The sequence below is a fragment of the Sarcophilus harrisii genome, chromosome 2, assembly GCF_902635505.1.
Source record: "Sarcophilus harrisii chromosome 2, mSarHar1.11, whole genome shotgun sequence".
NCBI classification, from domain to species: domain Eukaryota; kingdom Metazoa; phylum Chordata; class Mammalia; order Dasyuromorphia; family Dasyuridae; genus Sarcophilus; species Sarcophilus harrisii.
The window spans coordinates 362,780,898-362,800,332 of record NC_045427.1 but is presented as its reverse complement, the minus strand read 5'-3'; the positions used below and the strand labels follow the sequence as shown (position 1 = coordinate 362,800,332).

The following is a 19,435-nucleotide window of genomic DNA, read 5'->3' as shown; positions in this document are numbered from 1 at the left end:
TTTTTAATTTGAATGCACTGTGGAACATGAGCGTATTTGCCTTGTCCTAACGAGAAGTTATTTTTGCGGCTTGAATCTATCTCCCTTCTCCGCAGGCCTCCCCTCCCCCTTGAGGGTTTTCAGAAAAGATTTCCTTCTGCACACCCCTCCCCAAAAGCTCTTCTCCCCGGGAGGCGGCAACGCACACTCCAAGTTGCTGGAGTGAGGGCGGGGGGGTCGGGGGGGGGGTGATCAAAGGGGAAGGGGAGGAGAGACGTGGCAAATACATAAATAAATAAATAAAAATAGAGCTCAAATCCCGCCGCCCTGGGAGGGGTTGGGGGAAAGCCAGTCCCCCTTGCCCACCTCCTGCCCCAGCCAGGGTTTCCTGCGAAGGGGTTAAGGCTTTGTCTCCACCACTTCTCTCGAGAAAAACCTACAATGAAAACATTGGCTCTGGAAACCCTTCTCCTTGCCAGGATGCCACCGCCGGAGTGAAAAGTCCGTTTTGTTTTCATTACATCTCTGGGATTTCCGGTTTAGCTCCTTAGTTTAAGACACCAAATCCCCAGATACCCCACCCACCTTTCCCCCCCTTTCCCTTTTCTTTCTTATTATTACTTTTTTCCCTAACACCCCCCCACACACACACACACCCCTTCTTCCTTTTAAGACTGAACCACCAACAGTCCAGTTAACCGTTTGGAGCTGTGCTTTGCACAAGCTTTCCCGCAGGCAGGTGCCGCCCCCCCCCAAAAAAAAAAAAAAAAAAAAAAAAAAAACAGGTTTCCCGGGTGGAGGCCCCTAGGTTATGAAGCAGTCTTACACTCTCTTCCCTCCATCTCCTCCCAGCAAAGGCGAAGAACTTCCAGGCTCCCCTAGAGGCCCCTAAATCCTTAGTTATTCTTGGGTTTCTTTTGCAGCTGAGATAAAGACAGCCACTTTTCCTTTGGCCAGAGACGGTCCAGGGGTTAAAGGTGGGCGGGCAAAAGCTGTCTGTGGCTTTTAATTCCCCAGAATATTTTCATCTTTTTCCCTATTAAGACTTCCTTACATTGGTTTACTCAGAACTCCCTCATTCGAGGGGATTAGATTTATAAAATTCATAGATTTAATTTTTTTTTTTTTTTATCTTTTTGGATAGCATCTATGATTTCACTGGCCCTAGGGAGCTTTCGGCAACGACTTCCTCTACCTAGATTGGCACCTAAACAATAATTTGCGAATTGCCCAGAGCCACTGAGTGACTAACCATTGACTGAGTTAAGTTACTTAAGTGACTTGCCCAGGATCAATTTGCTTTCTGGGGAGACGGGGAGCCATTCTGTCATTAGAATTATAAAATATATGTCCTTAGAACTAGAAAATAAATTTTCCAGTCCGGGGTTTTTAACTTGTGTTTGGTGAACTTTTTTTTTTTAAGTACCATTGTTTTTCTTTGTAATTCTACATATGTTGTTTTATGTAAAAAGAATTCTAAGAAACCCTGCTTTTGTCCAATTTTATAACTGCTGGGAACTAAAGTCAGAAAATAAAAATGACATTGCCCAAGGTAATAGAGCAAGGGAGAACTCACCTTTAGGGCCCTTCCCTAACCCAGGAGATTTGTTTGTTGTTGTTTCTAATTCATAATGGGTGGAGACTTAGTTTGTAATTTACTCCTTTCACCAAAATAAGAAAAAGAGGTGGAGGGAAGGGAATCTCATTTATTCTAAAGATGTTTTTAGCAATGTTTTTCACTTATGTACCCACAGAGATACCATATTTAAAATGTAGCTTCCCCCCAAAAAAAATCACAACATCCCCTAAATATAAACAGTATAGTGGTTTTTTTTTGCCTCCACACATTCATTTTCAACCTTTTCAGATGAAAATACTAACCAATAAAATATTAGTGTTTAGCTCCTAAAATGAAATTAATAGAGATTTACTTGTTTCTAAAACAAAAAGATTTTTCTTTTTTCATGACAAATGTCAGATTAGGAAAGAATATACTGCTTTTCTAATGACTAAAACTTTTAACTTCAGACTAAAGTTGTATAAGTTATATGTCTATCAATGTGCAGAAAAGATCATTTATTTGTTTATTAATGTATATACTCTAATTTTTGGAAGGAGAGCAACCCTCAAGATAGCAAGCATCATTGTGAAGGGTTCCCTATCACCTCCCTCCCCATTTTTACTATCTCAACTGTTTAGAAGAGGGTGGGGAGGACAATCCAAGAAATTATTAGTGAAGAAAACTCAGAGACCTGTAATACCATCTTTCCAAGGAAGGGAAGAACAATCCATCACCCAAAGGAATGATGCTAAAGAGCCCTTCGTGGTTACCCTGGAGTGGGGCTGGAGAAAGATAGGAGCAAGAAGGGATGAAAAAGAAAAGGGCTTTTATCATAACCAGCTCTCACCTCTAAAATCTTTCCAGGATTCTTTTACTGTTTGCTTTGGAAATTTTTTTAAACATTGCAAAGTCAAGAGAGAAAAAAAAAAAAAAAACATTTCCGTATCCTCCACATGAGTTGGATAGGTGTCCTGAATTTCTTTTATAAAAAGTCCCAAGACCTAGTGCACACATTCGAAGTCTCTGGACACTATTCTTGTGTTTGCCTTTGTTGTACACTTTCCATATATGCCCATTTCCCTTTCAATTTATGAAATGTGTGTGTGTGTGTGTGAGAGAGAGAGAGAGAGAGAGCTTGTAGACTTGTGTCCACACCTGGAACGTGGTGCAGAGAATGGGAGGCAATTATCCAGGTGGTTCATTTAAAATAATTACTTTTGCATAAATAATTTTCTGGCTATTTTGGCCACAAGTGTTTTACTGGGGAGGGGAGAAGAGCTGGGCCCAATTCATTTGAATACTGAATAATTGCCCTGGATTTGCACTGCACCATGCATAGAATCTATTCCATGAAGTCTTCATCGAACCCCCAGCTGGAAGTGACATTTCTTTTGATCCTACAGCACTTTACTCTTATACATCTCTCATATTCTGATCCGTAGCATATGCATCTGTCTTATTATCCTTATTGGATATTGTGCTTCTTGAAGATAGAGTCCATTTGCAATTTACCTTCCTAATTCCTCATGATGCACTGCACAATGCACGGGGCAGGGCAAGTTCCTTATAAACTCTGTGAATCTTGGTTCTTGCATTGGTGAAGAAACCAGGGGACCTTCCAACTCTAAATTTAGGCTCTTAGAAGGCATTTGATAGATGTTTATTGAAAGGGTGAATAAGTGTACACAAAGCTTTTTAATATACAAACACCACTCCCCCAATCTCAGGTTTGTATTTCTCACTATATAAATGATTCTTTTCTCCCCAGGTCCCCACTGGCAGGATCAGCCTTATGACAGGAGTAAGAAGCAGAAAGGACAAAAATCTATGCTGTAGTTTCTAGCCATAGCAAAGCCACTCGCCAGGCTGTGGGGGCAGTTATTTGTTCTTGGTCTGAGAGCTATTTCAACAGTTCCCTGATGCCCTAAAGACACAACTCCTCCCAAGTGCTTAAAATCATCGCTGCTGAGCCTGCCTGGGGGTTGAGACTGGAACCTAGGAACAAGCTGCTAGATTCAATTCAATCAAGTTAGGGCACTAATAAAAGTCTGTTTTTCAATTTGGATTATTTTTTTTTTTTTTTTTTTTTTTTTAGTGAGGCAACAGAGCTTCCTTCTTTAACATGTCTTTCCCAGATCCCCTGACCTCTTCGTTTTGTGAACTCCCATCAGATTTGGCCAGCTTGTTGAGAACCTGACTTTCTGCCATCTTGCATTTCTCTCAAATTGTTTCCTTCCGTATGGGCAAGAAGCAATTATTGAGTGCCTACCAAGTTCTAGGCATTGGGCTAGTCATTACAGAGAGGAAAAAGAATGAAGCAGTTGCTATTCCAGACCCTTGTAACCAATTCCCTTTTGCTGTGCTGGACTCCTCAGTAAATACTCAATAAACCTGCCATCAATCAACCATTTGGTATTCCTTCTTTTTAGGTGTTTGTACTTCAATCTGATCTTTTGAGTTTTCCAACTAAAATCTCCCATCAAAGTGTGTTTCTACACAAAAGCTAAAGGATTTTAATAGTAATAACAATAATAATTTAATTAATTAGTAATTTAATAATAGCATTAAAGATTGCAAAGCCCTCTACATATATTACACACAAACAGCAACCCTGTATTTAGGTACTATTGTTATTAATTTTTTACAGATGAGGAAATTGAGCTAAGTGACTTGCTCAGGGGTCACATACCTAGTATATGTCTAAGGTAAGATTTGAACTCAGTTCTTCTTGGTGCCAAGCCCAATATTCTTATCATAATTGAGATGGACAGAGAAAGTTCCAGTATTGAACAATGAGCTACACCATCATTGATTATCATACTGTCTGTTGGAAATCTCTTTCAAATGTTTTGAAGCTTGGGAGATTCAGAATTCCCTCTCCTTGCTTTAGTGTACCATAAGAATCAGCATTTTTGAGCTGAAAGGGACCCTAAAAATCTTCTCTTCCAACTGTTTCATTTTACAGATGAGGCACAGAAATTTGGGGGAGTCAAACTTAGAAATGGGAGCTACTAATCTGTAAGGATAAAGATAAAGTATGTCTATGTACTGCATGTTGATTTAGTTTTAAAATGCAGTAATAATTATATTTTGATTTTTTACTAAATAATTTCCTAATTATATTTTAATTTGGTGCAGGCTGAATTTGGGAGTGCTAGACGAGGAAAAACCTGGGTTCAAACTTTGCATATGCTTCTTTTTAATTCAGGAAACTACAGGTAAGTTTATTAGACTAAACAAAACTAAAGAAGTTGATTTTTATTTAATTTTTAAAAATACTTTTTTTTCAGGATATTTTCCAAATATTCCATTCCACTATGGCCTCTCCATTCTTCCAATTCCCATCAAACTTAGCAATTTGAGTTAATATTTGTAATATTAGACTGGTGTATCCTCCTTTTTTTTCCAAAATAGTTTTCTATCCATTAACTCACTTGAACTCAACACCACTTCTTGTACACCATTTTATAAATGAAAATCTCTCTGAACCTGTTTCCTCTTCTCAATATAATAACAACTGACATTCTCATGGCCCTTTAAGGATTACCAAGTGCTTTACGACAACTATATGTTATTTTACTTGAACCACAGCCTTGCAAACTATGTGCTTACACATCTTCCTCTTTGCAAGTTAGGAAACCTAGACAGAGGGTGATGAAGTGCTTTGCCCTTAGTCACACAGCTAACAAAGTGCTGATAGTGGATTTAAATCCTGTTCTTCTTCATGCCAGGTCCAGCATACTTTCCCTTAAGTGATGTTCAGTATTCTTACAGTATTGCTTCCACCAGATTATCGGGAGGAACAAATGAAAAAAAGTATACAGATTACCTCACAAACTTTAAATAAAAGCACTACACAAATGCCAGTTATTACTCAACATATTTAGTACTTTGGGCTTGTTATTTAATCTCCATGTTGTTTCCTTTTATCTATAAAATGTTGTCATCCTACCTGCTTGGGCTATATCTTATTGCTTTGTGGTTGGAATGAGTTAATGGAAGGAAAAAATGCTTGCAAAAAGTATCTGGTGCTACTATCCAAATTAAAGCTAATATTAAAAATCCAAACTCCCCAGGTTCATTTTCCCCAGTGATCTCACAAAGAAGAGTTCAACTCAGGTGTGCAGAGGTGACAAGCTACTTTGTTAATTGCAGGCCCCACCAACGCACTGGGAGCCCACTCTTCCCTGATTGTGAGCAGGTCGGTTTGCATTAGTCAGGCATGAAAATTAGCAAAAGGTAACTGTCAAACATCTAATAAAAACTGCAAGTCAACTACTAACCTTTTGCTACAAGATGAGGAAGAAATACAAGTTTATTTCTCCCTGGGCGCCCCGTTGTCTGCCTCCCTAGCCTGCCTGTGCCTCGGCTCCCTCTCTGCTCAATGACTGCTGGAAGTTTTTATACCACCCATGCACATTAGCAGAGGCAGCGGGCACAATGCCTAATCGAAATCATGTTGTGGCCAAGGGAAATGTTTCTAATAAAAATGGAAACTATAACCCACTGCTCCAGTGTCACACTTCTTCAGAGACTGCCCGCTGGCCCACTGAAGCAGCTCTCATGCTATCCTAGTCCAGGCTACAAGGAAGCCAGCTGTCCAACAATGGAATGGGCAGCCTTGCAAGTTCCTCCTTTCACTGAAGGTGTTCAAGCGAAGACTGGCATAGGGGAAGGGAGTCCTAAGTCTGGTGTCAGTAGACACGGAGGTTTGAATATTGTCTCTAACACTTAACTAGCTATGTGACCATAGGAAAACCATTTGACGCCTCTAAAATCCAAATCTTCTCAGAAAAACAGTAACTGTTACATTTGGTATCCACCACCCGGGTATCTTGTACAAAGTACAGCATAAGCCTTATTGTTTCTAGTATCACTCATTCACTAAGAATTCTGTGGACAGAATCCTCTTCTGAGACAGAATTATATTCTAGTGGACCCTTTCAATTTCTAAAGTTCTCTTAAAAATAAATACAGACATGCTCACAAAGATTTTGTTAGTTCTAACATCAAGAACCACCTTGTGCCATGTGGATGGCTTTCTTGAGGCAAAGCATACCCAATGAGAATGCACATTTCAGAGCAATAGTGCCCCAAAGACTCCTGTCTCTAACTTCACTTGATAGTTTGGTGAATCAAACAAGGAACTTACTCCAACCTTTGATGCTTATTGCTTATGTAATCTTGAAGCCCTGGTCCTCAGTTTCCTCATCTGTCAAATGGCCTCCGAGATCCTTCCCAGCTTTAGACCTCTGATCCTCTGATTTTTCTTTTATATACCTTTCTTTCTCTTTGTGACAAAATACCACCCATAATGGCTACAAACACCCCAAAGTTAAAGTAAGAGCAGCAAGTTTGTTATGTGGAACACCGAGAGCACATAAATGCCTCAATGCAGGCAGCAAAAATAATTAGCTGTCACGATTTAGGGGAAGAGAAAAAAAAAGAGAGAAAAAAAGATAACCCACGCCATGGAGTTAACAATCAACTGTACAACACACATGGATTTAACTAATCTTAATTTGGAGGGGAAATAACAATTCTAAATATATCAAATTCATTTATTTCAAGGCAACCTGAAGTAGTGTTTATCTCTAGTTTGCAGCACATGCAATTTAGTTCTTCTCACTGGCAGGTTTTAGTTTAAAAAAAAAAAATTCTTTATAAGACCCAAAATGAGCATTCACAGAGCTAAGGTTATAGCATTTAAATCCTGAAGCTGACAGGAAACCTTTCTCTTCAAACACACTGAGTTCAACTACATAAGGTCTAGTGCTTATGGCAGAGAATTCCACTTGCTGGTCGACATCTAAAGCCACTCTGCCTTCTCCACAAAAGGTTTCCATAATACTCCCCAGAACTGCTTACCCCAGTTCCAAATGAAGAGTTACTTAGAAGTCTGAAACTCAAAAAAGGACACAGAAGAACACTTCCACCTCTGGCCTATGGTGAAGAAGCAGTCTTCTGTCACTTTTGAATCTCTGGCACTTCCCCAAGTTAATTGACATTTCTGGGGGGGGAAGAAGTCAAAACTGTGATTGACAGCTACTGGCTAATTCATGCCATTAGAGCTTCATTTGGTTATGGAATGAATGATACCATGCAAAGAAAAAAAATTACCTAAGATCAAGAGTATTCCCTAGGGAGTCTGTATAATGTGAAACCTCGGGAAAGTATCTTGAGGGGATAACTAAGACATTTTTCTTCAAGGACCCAAAGTTAAGTTTTATAGATAGGAAAATTCCCCAGCATATTAATAGGGACTACAGAATTATAGAACATTAGTGCTAGAAAGAACCTTAAAAATCATCTGGCTCAATTCCTTCATTTCACATTTTGGGAAACCAAGGCCCACAAAAATGAAGTAGCATGTACACAAGTTAGCAGTGGAGCTGGGATTAGAACTTAAATCTTACTATCTCCATTTCCTTTATAAGTTCAAGGGTGTCCCAAAAATCTTAGTGCTGTTGTGAGCTTTTACTGCTCTAAATTTTAAATTGCCCTAAAATTTTGGGGGTACCCTGTATTTGGCTTTACTACTATCATATGGTTATTTGTAATAAGCAGAAATAATAAGATAGAACTGGAAGTTGGGGGGAGTTATCCTATTTCCATACTAATTCATAGAATCATAGGAATAGAAAATATAGAGCTGAGCATGACCTCAGAATTCATCTAGTCCAATCTCCTCTGTTCTAGAATTGAGTTCCAGAGAGGTGAACCAATATGGTGGTACTCTCTTAAAAGAGCTGTATAAATCTAAAATAAACTTCCATCTCAAACACAGAAATCGGTAATATGCTCAATCAAGGAGGTTTGTACTGTTTTAATGAGTAAAAACCAAGAACTACTTGAGCTAGAAAAATAAGAGTAGCAAGCCTTCCAAAGCCAATGCCAAATCCCTAATTACTTCATTCTTATGACAGTTTAAGGTAATCCATTACAAGCTTGTCTTATAGATGCACATTTTCTTTCAAAACTTAGCTCTAACTTCTTCTCTTCAAATCCCTTAAAAAATAGTCACAGTCAAGACTTCAGAAAAAGGCTGGATTAAGGGAAAGAAGTTATAGATATTCCCAATCAACTTTCTCTGAAGAGCTCTTTCAGGGAAAAATAATAATAATAATGATCCACATTTCCAAAATATTTGAAAGTCTTTCCTCAAAGTAATATGTCACAATTATTATCCCAATTTTACTAATAAGGGAAACTGAGATTCAAAAAAGTTGTGTAAAATGAGGGTGTTGAACTAGACTCTTTGTGACATTCCTTCCAGTTTTAATCCATGATCCTGTCTGTAGTACTTAAATGGTTGAGTTGGGATTCAAATCAGGATCTACTGACCACAATCTAATATGCATTTTACATGCTGCCTTTAAAGAAAATGCGGACTGAAGGTGTAGCAATGGCAAATATGACGTTAATTATATCATCATTATGTAAGATTGATCCCCTCAAATAAAATGGTGCTTCCCCCAAAGATTATCCATGTAGAACAGTAAATTCATTCATTCATCAAATTGAGATTTCAGGACTGGAATTGTGGGTCTTTGCCAAAGGCGCCAAATTGATAGGCTGACCTGGGAAAAACTGAGAAGATGGCATATTCTGCCTTTAGTGTTTTTCATTATCTTCAGCATTTGTACCCCTCCCATCACTGCAGATATTCACCAATCTCAATCTACCCACCCACTCAATATCCAACACTCCAAAACTATAGCTTTCCCAGCTATGTCCTTTCTACCATACACTCCCATTAAAGTTCCCATTTCTTTAAGTGCTCAACTCTCACTGTTATTTACAAAGGATATAATTCATATTTAAGTGGGATGACAGATAGCAACTTAATATCTTATGTATCCAAAGAGATATTTTCATTTTCACAAAAGACCCTTACATCTTTGATGGTATAATTTCAGCACCGCATATTCCCTTGGGGGGGAATATTCTTTGGTACTTCTTCATGGTGCCCCTCAAATCATATCAAGGATCTGAACCTATAGCTGTGGCAAAGATTTTTTTGCCAAGCCCAAAGCATTTTTGCCATCATTAGACCTTAGGATGATAAAGGTTCTAGGTAGCTAAGACAGCTTAAGTAGCTATATACTATACCTCTGCTAGCCAAAGGAATAGGAAAATCACAGACCATCAGTACCGGTCCTTATAATCAGGGAACACAGAATGTCAGAGAAAGAAGAGAGCTTTAAAGATCAGAGTCCAATTTATACATTTTACAGATGAAGAAACTGAGGCTGGGGGAGAAGAAGCACTTGGCCAAGGTCACAATACAACAAATGAAAACTTCAGAGAAACTCAAGAAGGCTCCACTGAGGCAGGGGGCAGCCAGCAGCACCATGGGCAGCCACCGCCTGGCCTGGGCAGCAGCTGTGTGTATTTCCAGAAGCCAAAGCAGCCCATCGCCTATGATTTCCAGTCTCCCTCTTAAAATATAAAGACTCAATTATCTTTGAACAGCTTGCTTTACACATGAATTGACACATTTATTTGACAATAAATAACTGAAAGTTATCTGTGTTTCCTTTACTGTTAATCTACACAGAGAAATAATAAACAGGGCTTGTCTACAAAAATGCAACTACTGCAGTCCTCAGAATTCAATTAAGCTAAAATAATTAATGCTTCCACCATATTAAATTACTTTATACATTTGAGCCACTGAAGTTTTATTCTTTAATCTTTCCTTTTTGTTAAATAAATAAAAAAAATTAGTTGGTTCCAAAAGTGTGAAGGAAAAAGGGAAAAGGGAAGAGAGAAAGACCAAGATTTGCTATTTCAATGTAACGGTCTTCCTCGGCTTCCACAGCATGTACTGTATTTGGTGCCTTTGATTAAACGAACATTTTAAATGCTTTGAACAAACATATCTCCCTTTATACTTCTAAGGGATTATTTTACATATTTCTTTGGGAATAAAGAAATGCATTCGCCCTGTTGCAGTACAGAAAGGCCAACAATATCTATTGCCGTTCATAAAGCATTATAGAGTGCTGCAGTATTACAACCAAAAAAAAAAAAAAAGTGAGAAAGGCTAGGGGTAAAGCTTCCTTAGAAATTATCTTTTTCTTTTAGAAATCATATTTAGTTGATTTATTTAAACAACTCTAACAATAATGATTTATGGTCTCTCACTGGGAAATATCTTCTCTGTTAAATTTAGGATTTCTAGCAAATGTAGAAAGCCTTTCTACTGAAAGAGAAATCTGGGCCTAGATATACTCCACTAAAACCTTTCTAAAGAAAGACTTCTTGTGAGGTTTTTCATGGTTGCTCTGCCTGGCTACAAAGTCAAGCATTCTGTATTCTTGTTGAAAACTATTCCTTTGATTTTTTTTTTTTTTAAGTACAGGAGGTGGTGGGGGGGAGAGGAGACAGGGAAGCAAAAAGCTACCCCACTTTTGTCATCTAACAGTTGGGTCCTTAATTAAGAAGGCACTGCCACATTTGCACAGACATTCCTATCTGCATATCATGTTCAGGAAGTCTACCCAAAAATAACTTTTTATTTTTGTATTTTAAGCGCCTCTCATAAAAATTTCCTTTTGATCTCCATTGAGTTGGGGAAAGAATAAGTTTTCACTGGTTTTTCTTATCCCAGTACAGTAAATTTTGTACCCACATCATCCCAAGGTCCTCATCCCACCCTCAAGCAGATCTGAGAATTAAAAGTTGGAAGGAACTTTGGAGATTGGTCCATTGTATTAGGAAAAGCAAGGTGCCTTGCCCAAAATCAAAAAGCTAAGACCAGAATTCAGATCTCTTCATTACTATTGGAGTAACTTTTCACCAAACCACATGATAGAACAGATGGAGTAGTGGCAACAGCCATCCCAAAACATCCAAAGAACTTGAAAAAAATCAAACACCGGATTCTGGCCTCAGCAAATGGCGGCTCTTGAATCCCCTTTGACTGGCTAGCACAGAAGTAACAGAATGCTTGCAGCAGAGGAAGTAGTGGCTCCCTCAAAGATTAAAATTACCACTTAGCAGCTCTCTGACCTTCAGAAGCAGCCTCTGTACCTCAGGAGGCTCTGGAGGACAAAATCAGGTCATCACCTCTGATTCCCTTCTTTAGCCCAATGGGGTCCAAACATTCTCTCTGAAAACCCCTAGGAGAGTGGGAAGAGCATGGAAGTTTATGCCATCTACTCGTGGCATTTCGGAGGAAGGCAGGGCCAGCAAGTTCATCTAGTCATGGAATCTAGAGCTAGAAAAGGCCCTCCATCATAGGATGTCAGCTGCATAAGTCACCTGCCTCACTTCACAACTGAGGAAAATCAGGTAGGAAAAAAGCCTGCGTATGGCCACCCAGGTGGATAGTCAGTGACTTAGCCCCGTGGCTAGTACAAAAAATAAGAATTCAAGAGCAACCCATGATGAAGAGGTAGGAAGGTAAAAGAAAACTTTCCTATTTGCAGATTAAGTGTACATGCCAATGGAAAAAGAGAAGGCCCTATTCCAAACCTTTAAAAGCTCTTATTTATCCCTAATTCTCCTCTATTCACCATAACAAGGAAAATACAAGTAGTTAAGAACATCAGCTTTAGAGCTGGAAGGGAACTATCAAAAAGCCCTTCATTTTAAAGATGAAAAAACTGAGGCTTCTGTGAGAAGTAGTGACTTACTTGCCCATGGTGACATGGATAGTAAATAGCAAGAGGCCCTTTGACTCCCAACATGAGGCTTTTCCCACCAGGCCCCAGCTGGTGTTTGTTCTAGTAAGTGGTATTATTTTATAGGCTCCACCAAAGAAAGACACAAGCACACAAAAAGGGTCTATTGTTTTGGACAGAGCAAGTCGATGTTGGGAAGGAAATAGCAAGCTAACAGAGAAAGAGGCACTTCTTGCAAAACCGCACTTTTCAGAGGAAACAGGCCAAAAAGAAGGCAAGCATGGGTTGAAGATGAATAGGAGGGTGTAACGTGTATATATGAAATCTTTCAGGTGGGTTGCCAATGTGGCTAAGGGTACAGGGCTAGCATATCCCATTTCCCTGAACCCCAGTGGGTAATCTAGGAAATCTCCACAAATGGAATCCCTACAATTGAAAGGGATTTTGGAGATAAGCCTCCCCTATATTTTACAGGTGGGGAAACACAGGTTAATAAGAGACTGTTTGATTTATCACAAAGTTAGTAAGAGACCAGGTAGAGACTTAAATCTGTGTGTTCTAATACAGAGCTCTTTCCATTACATGACACTACCTCCTGATTTAGTCTAACTTTTACAGAGAAGGAAACAATCTCAAGATGCAAGTTTATGGAAAAGCTAGGATTGGTTCCATAACTCCCTCTTCCGTATGGCCCTTTCCACTCCATCTTTGACTTCTGGCATCAGTGATGGGGTCAACTAGATTATAACACAAAGAAAGCCACTCACCAAAAAATAATAAGATTAATAATTTCCTCTGAACTCTATGCCCCTCATTTTCTGAAGGCTCAGTGCAGAGAGAGGATGTCCCAGAAAACGAGTCCCCACAAGTTTCTGGGTCACTATGTTGATGCACCCGGTACTCTTGTGGTGGTCCTCACTGACCAACCTCCAAAGCTCCTGAAAGCTCTTCGCGTAAGTCACTGACACAGTCAGGCAAAAAGCATGGCACCCTGTAAGCCCCGGTGCTGTGGCCCTCGTTTCTTAGCACTCTTTTTAGGGGGCTGCCTCTACCTCACGGCACACGTGCCCGTTTGAACATGTACTTAAACAGAGGATGGGAGAAGGGTACATGTCATACCTGCAATATTTTCCTGCTTCGGACAAATTCCTTTTGTGGGCGTCAGTAGACGGTCTTCTTCATCCGGGGTGACTTGGATCCCGATTTCCACTGGCTCTGACACTTTCCTGAGCTCGGAGCGTGACGAAGGGGGAGGACTGCTTTTATCCAGGCTCTTCTCATAGCAAACACCAAGGCTCCCACTACACTGTTTCTTCTTGTGCTCTATAAACACCAGGATGTCTCTCAAGGGGAAGTTCATCTGACACTGTCCACAGGTCAGCAAGTCTGGATCTGTACCACCTGCGGTCAGCCCCAGGCCACCCGGCTCCTCTATCTCAAGACCTTCATCTTCGTCGACAATGGCGGCTTCCACATGGTCAGCCTCTGCTTAACATGGAGAAGAGAAAGGGGGAAAGGGGAGGAGAGGGAGCAGAGAGAAAAAAGATGGGCTTAAGCGCTCGAAAACATTTGAACAATCAAACTAGGAAAAGTGGAAGCTCACAAGTGTGGATTTTAGTGCCTGCCTCTCCTCTCCCTTTATTTTCCCCCTTTTAGTTCCATTCCCAACTCAGCTACCACCCCAACTAACAAAAAGAACCCTGCTTATGTGCTCATAAAATGCTACAGTGCCCCTGGTTGACACTGACCTCATCCTAAAAGGCTCTGGCATTCCTGTAAGTTTATATAAGTCAAAAGGTATTTTATCAGGTTTGGGTCTCCAGTATCTTCCTGCTAGGAAGGAAGTTTATTTTGGCCTTCTTGACATTCACAATTAAGTCCCTACTATTGTTCCTGGAGAAGTCATAATAAAGACAGCTAAGGGGCACAGTGGACAAAGCATCAGTCCTGGAATCAGGAAGACTTGAATCTCAGAAACTTATTGTGTGATCCTGGGCAATTCACTTACCCTCTGACTGTCTTAGTTATCTCATCTATAAAATGGGTGTGATAAGAGTACCTACTTCCCTGAATTGTTTTGAGGACTAAATGAGATAATAACTGTAACGATATTATATGCACAATGTCTGGTACACAATAGGTTTATATTAATCTTAACATTTATTGTTATTAATTAGCATGATGGAGTAAAGAGATCAAGCCAGGAAAATCTAGATTTAAGTTCTCCTTTTAACAAAGAATAGCTGTGTGGCTCAGGGTAAGTCACTTAACTATTCAGTACTCTAGGCACCTTTTTAAAAGTAATGGTTGGGGGGGGGGGGGGTGGGAAATACCATCCCACATTGGTGGAGGAAATTTCCTCTCTGAGAGTTCCCACTATCAGTGAAATCCTAGGTCCAAACTCTGTGCCTAACTGCTTCAAGATTTACAAAGGATGTATTTCCCAAACAACCCATATAAAGTTCAGAGAGGTCTTAACTATTATTTTCATTTCATAGATGAGGAAACTGAGTTTCAGTAGGGTGAAGTAACTTTTCCCATATACCCTAAACCTTTTTCAAAATTCCCTAAGGACAGGCTGTCAACTAGAAAACAGCACCTGAAAGACAGAGCTCAGAGGGCAACAATGACAATTACAAGATGTTTACACAAAAAGGGGGGGGGAAGGGTATAGATTGGATTGCTTCAAAGTTATTGGTCAGAGCTCTAATTCCCTAATTAGTCTGTCTGATTTTTTTTTTCTTGGTTGGTTTTATTTTCTAACACAGGAGGTCATATGTCCATACCACAATATACTTTCAAATGCTTGCACATAGTAGGTTCTCAGTATCTGTTTAGTTAAAAAGCAAATATATTTTTATTCTGCCTTATTCATTTATATATGCTTATTAGGCAGTTGGGGAAGGGAAGGGAGAATAAAGTAGTTTGAAGATAATGAAGATTTAAAAAGGTAACAAGCCACTTAAGAAAGCCGGTTTTAACTTTGCAGCCTAAAATTTCCTATTGAAACAAAAGGGACACAAAAAGATTTCATAATCCCCTCAGGATCTGAGATTTTGTTGGAATTTTAGAAATACAAATATTAGCATTCAAACAGAATAAAAGGTGTTCAAGTTCTGACAGCCGAGCAAACTAGACAAAGGTCTGAAACCAGAGAAGCAAGGTAAATTTTAAACTGTTCAGTATTTAGCAAAGAATAATGGAAACCACGAAAGAGTAGGGAACAGAGATGACGGGGAAAAATGCATTCCGTGGCTGTGAAGTTATTGAATGGTCAGAGCCAAGGAACAGATAATTCAAGGAAAAATTTCTGTGGCATCTCCCATCCTCCAAATAAATCACGGGCATGTTATTTCCCTTGATAGTAACACAAGCTTCCTCAGGGAAGCTTCCCCAACAGTCCACATCTACCCCTATAATATGTACATGTATCACAAACAGGAGATGTGTGTGCGTGTGTGTTTGTGTCTGTATAGCAGGAAGAAAACTATAATTCAGGATTCTGCTGAGTAGAAAGAGGCAAAGAGAAGGCTGAACTGAGCTCCCAATGAGATAAATGTAGAAATGCATTAGAAATGTGGAAATATAAAAATATCATATAAGCGAAGAAATCCACACCAAAAGGCTGCTGTCTGCAGAGTTGTAACAAAGAAAATCTACAAGGTAACTAAACAGCAAACACAATACACATTCTGGAAACCATTAATTACGCCTTTAAAAAAAAAATCAGAGTTTACTTTAAAGGGAATTTGAAGACAATACTACATAATTAATTTACCAATTTATTTTATGAAAAGATGCTTTGCCATACTGAAAATGTAATCATAACCCTTCTGCTGAATAGTGATGCTAGGGAGAGTGGATTTCTGTGAACAGTTTGTCAGAATGTAAAAGGTAATTATTTAGTGCCTCTGCTCCCTTTAACGATCTAACATTGAGCAATATTGTTTATATTGAAAAGCTCGCACCTTTAATTACCAATTACATATACATAATTTCAAAGCCAAAGGAGAGTACTGTGAAAACAGTTCTTTAGAAATATAAGGATGTATTGTGCACTATTTCTAGAGAAGGATCCCTAATAGATAGGAGGAGGATGTCAAAATATTTTTTTTTAACACAAAAGAGATGAACTAAAAAAAAAAAAAAAAAAAAGCTAAAAAGGACAAAATGAAATGGAGAGTTGAAAGGAGACAAGGGATAAGTTATAGGGTTAAGAGAGGTAGCAGGGGGGAAAAGGACCTGCCACATTTTAAACTTCACCTCAGTGGAAACCGATCGAAGCTTAAATATATGTGTTATCTTTTAAGCTATGATACTCAGGCCTCCATCAGATCTAAAGTGAAATTATCTCTTGACTTCATCATTTCATTGGGATATGAGAAATGTTTTCATTAACTTTTCTTCCCATTTCATAATTTTACTATTTAGATTAGAAGTACCAAAAATTTCTAAACAGATTTAAGTTCCTGCTAATAGATCCAGCTAAATGATTTCAAATTCATTTTCTAATTCACAAGAAACACAGGCTAATTTAAAAATTAGCAGAGTTCACATATGTCTATTCGAAAACATTCCTCTTCTCTTTTGCTAAGGACTTGGTAACGGCACTTTGGGGGTGGGGGGTGGGGAATGGTAACATCTGGTATTCTTTCATTTTTGGGCAGCCTTTGCCTTTCAGAAAATCAGCTTTTCACTTTCTTCATGAAGTAAGTCCTTAAGATCCACAGTAATTGAGTCTGAAAGCTTCAAAAGATTTTCAAATATACTATACTTTTAATTTTTGCTTCAAGTCGGCAAGAAACCAGTCTGGCCTCGTAAAAAATGTGCTATCTATATCTTCGATCTCCTCCAGTCCCATAGATAAAAACCAAAGTTCGAAGAAGATCCACAATACTAAGCACAGGAATCAAAATGCAAAATTTTAGGGGATTTGCTACAAGTAGAAGAGGAGACATATTTTTTTTTTCTATGTGTCCATTAGTAAGACAAATGAATGATTTTCAATTTGGAAAGTGAAACCCTGTATACATCAGCAACTGTGTTAATATGACATTATCGGTCAGACTTTACCTGAAGGAGGAAAGAGTTTCTGAATATAAGATCACATGAGTTATGTTCTGTAGCCCTATTGCACATATCATTCTCATAGGATACAGCCAGACATACACCCATCTCAGCTATTCTCCCATTCCTAAACGCAAATGATCCTCGTATACCACCAGGTAGAGACAGGCCGTTGTTTCAGGCCTAAGAGTCGTACTTGAAAAAAAAAAAATTTTTTTTTGATACACCCTCAGGTTTCATTTCCTTTGGCTGTTATTTTTTTTTCATTATTATATGTGTTGAGTGTGTGTGCATGTGTGTGTGTACATTATGTCCCTCTCTCACTGGTTTTGATAATTGAAGGCGAGACCGAAAAAGGAAAAAAAGAAAGAAAAAACAATACTTTCCTATCTCTTAGCAAGGGCCAAGCAAATCCAGTTGATCCTAATGAAGAGGGAACACTTTTTCTCTCATTGCTTAGTACTTTGAGGTTTATAAACTCATCAAAACCTACCTTACTATTCCCTCAAAATCCAGGTGCATGATTTAGACCCCAAACAGCTTCACCCGTCAGCCCATAGCCACAGGGGAAGGAGAACACCACAGAAAAAGAAAAAATGAAATGAAAATGGGTCTTTTTGATCTGGGCATGCTTTGACCTGCATATATCTTTTGACAGTAACCCCCCTCTCAGGGGTACAAACTGATACCAAGATATCACAGGATACTGATGCTGCTGAGTCCAATAAAAGTTTTGAATCCTTTGCTTTTTAGGAATAAGGAGGAAAAATAAGATTTCCTTTTTGGAATTCTTTCCCCAATTCCCTAAAATTTAATCTAACATAAAATTTTGTTATTTTAGTACTTCCTATAATAATATTGAGAGAAATATATATTGTGAACGTAATTTTAAAAAATAAATCAACATGACATTAAAATGTGGGCATGGAGTGACAGTGGGAGAGAAGTAGAAATCTAAAACCTTAAAATCTTCAAGAGGCCTGATGGGCTAAATTCCATGTTACAACAAAACTGGGTCTTTAATGCCCAAAGTTCATTCAGCTTACAAAGACAACCTTGACCCCTCTAAGCTGATAAAATCTATGGGTAAGTTGAATGTTAATAAGAGTTCAAAAATAAAAACCATCAATTTTATGAAAAAAGAAAATAGAAAGTGTGTAATTCTGAGGCAATCTTCCCCAGTGTCACATTCTATCCAGGTTAAAGTGAATTTTAGGTAGCTGAGAATCTACCAGATCAGAGAGATCTGTATGGAGTGGGGGTTATCCCCCCGATACTGTGTAACATCAACACAACCCATCTATGGAGGTACCATCATATGGCATATTCTTCCTCTGCTCTGCCTGGTCAGTTACCATCTCAGAGCTCCAGGATGTCCCAATGAGCAGAGCACTGATTAACTGCATTTGATACATCTCTGAATTGCCTCGGCATCCATCCACAGGGAAATCCTACCTCAGAAAGTGGGACTTCAAAGACTGTTCTCTTTTCAAAGCCCTGCTTTCGGCCAGCACTACCTACTTACTTACATTGCAAGCAGCAGCAGCTATGTTACTGCACCCAGATAACGCAGAAGTTTTCCTGTGCTTTCTTCTTCTGCTTTGATTTAAATCCAAATTCCCATCATTAATGGGTAAGCTACAACCCAGAAAAAAAAATGTGCATGGAAATTATTTTTTTGGTAAGTAGGGGCTGCTTACTACCCAGAGATTCCTAAAATGGGTGGCCCCCAATATCCTCATCATTGTAATGTGTCATCATGTTTACAGAACATCAGAGTCGGCCTCCCTCTGTCTACAGGCTAAGCTGGGCTGGGCTAGACTAGGCCGAGCTAGCAAACTCTTAAAGAAAAGATTTTACACCTGCTTCCTACGAAAGGCATTCTTAGGCTCTGAAAGCTCTCATCTCCCAAACAACCTATGTTTACTAAGAAATGGGGAGCTGATCTTTTCCTTTTCTTTTTCCTCTAAAGGGAAAATTCATTGCACATGGATGATACCCGGCACCTAAACCACACCAGGCTCACATTCAACTGAGCACAACACTTTCTAAGCTCATGCCATCAATTTTTAATTTCATTGTATCCAAGAGAACATAACGGGGGATGGGGAAAGAATCAATTTTGTGTGTGTGTGTGTGTGTGTGTGTGTGTGTGTGTGTGTGAATAATTTCTGAATAGATGACTCAAAAAGTGACG

The 19,435-nt window shown here is 39.0% G+C and overlaps 1 protein-coding gene across 4 annotated transcripts in view; it reads right to left on the bottom strand.

The window, feature by feature from the left end:
• Window positions 1–19,435, bottom strand: part of BCL11B (BAF chromatin remodeling complex subunit BCL11B) — a 137,904-nt gene that overhangs the window by 108,456 nt on the left and 10,013 nt on the right. For 2 of the 4 annotated variants that reach the window (XM_031953288.1, XM_031953290.1), the window contains exon 2: window positions 13,291–13,659. In XM_031953288.1, the coding sequence (XP_031809148.1) occupies window positions 13,291–13,659 (369 nt within the window). The remainder of the gene's footprint in view (window positions 1–13,290; window positions 13,660–19,435) is intronic. The other 2 variants (XM_031953289.1, XM_031953291.1) reach the window with 1 other exon arrangement.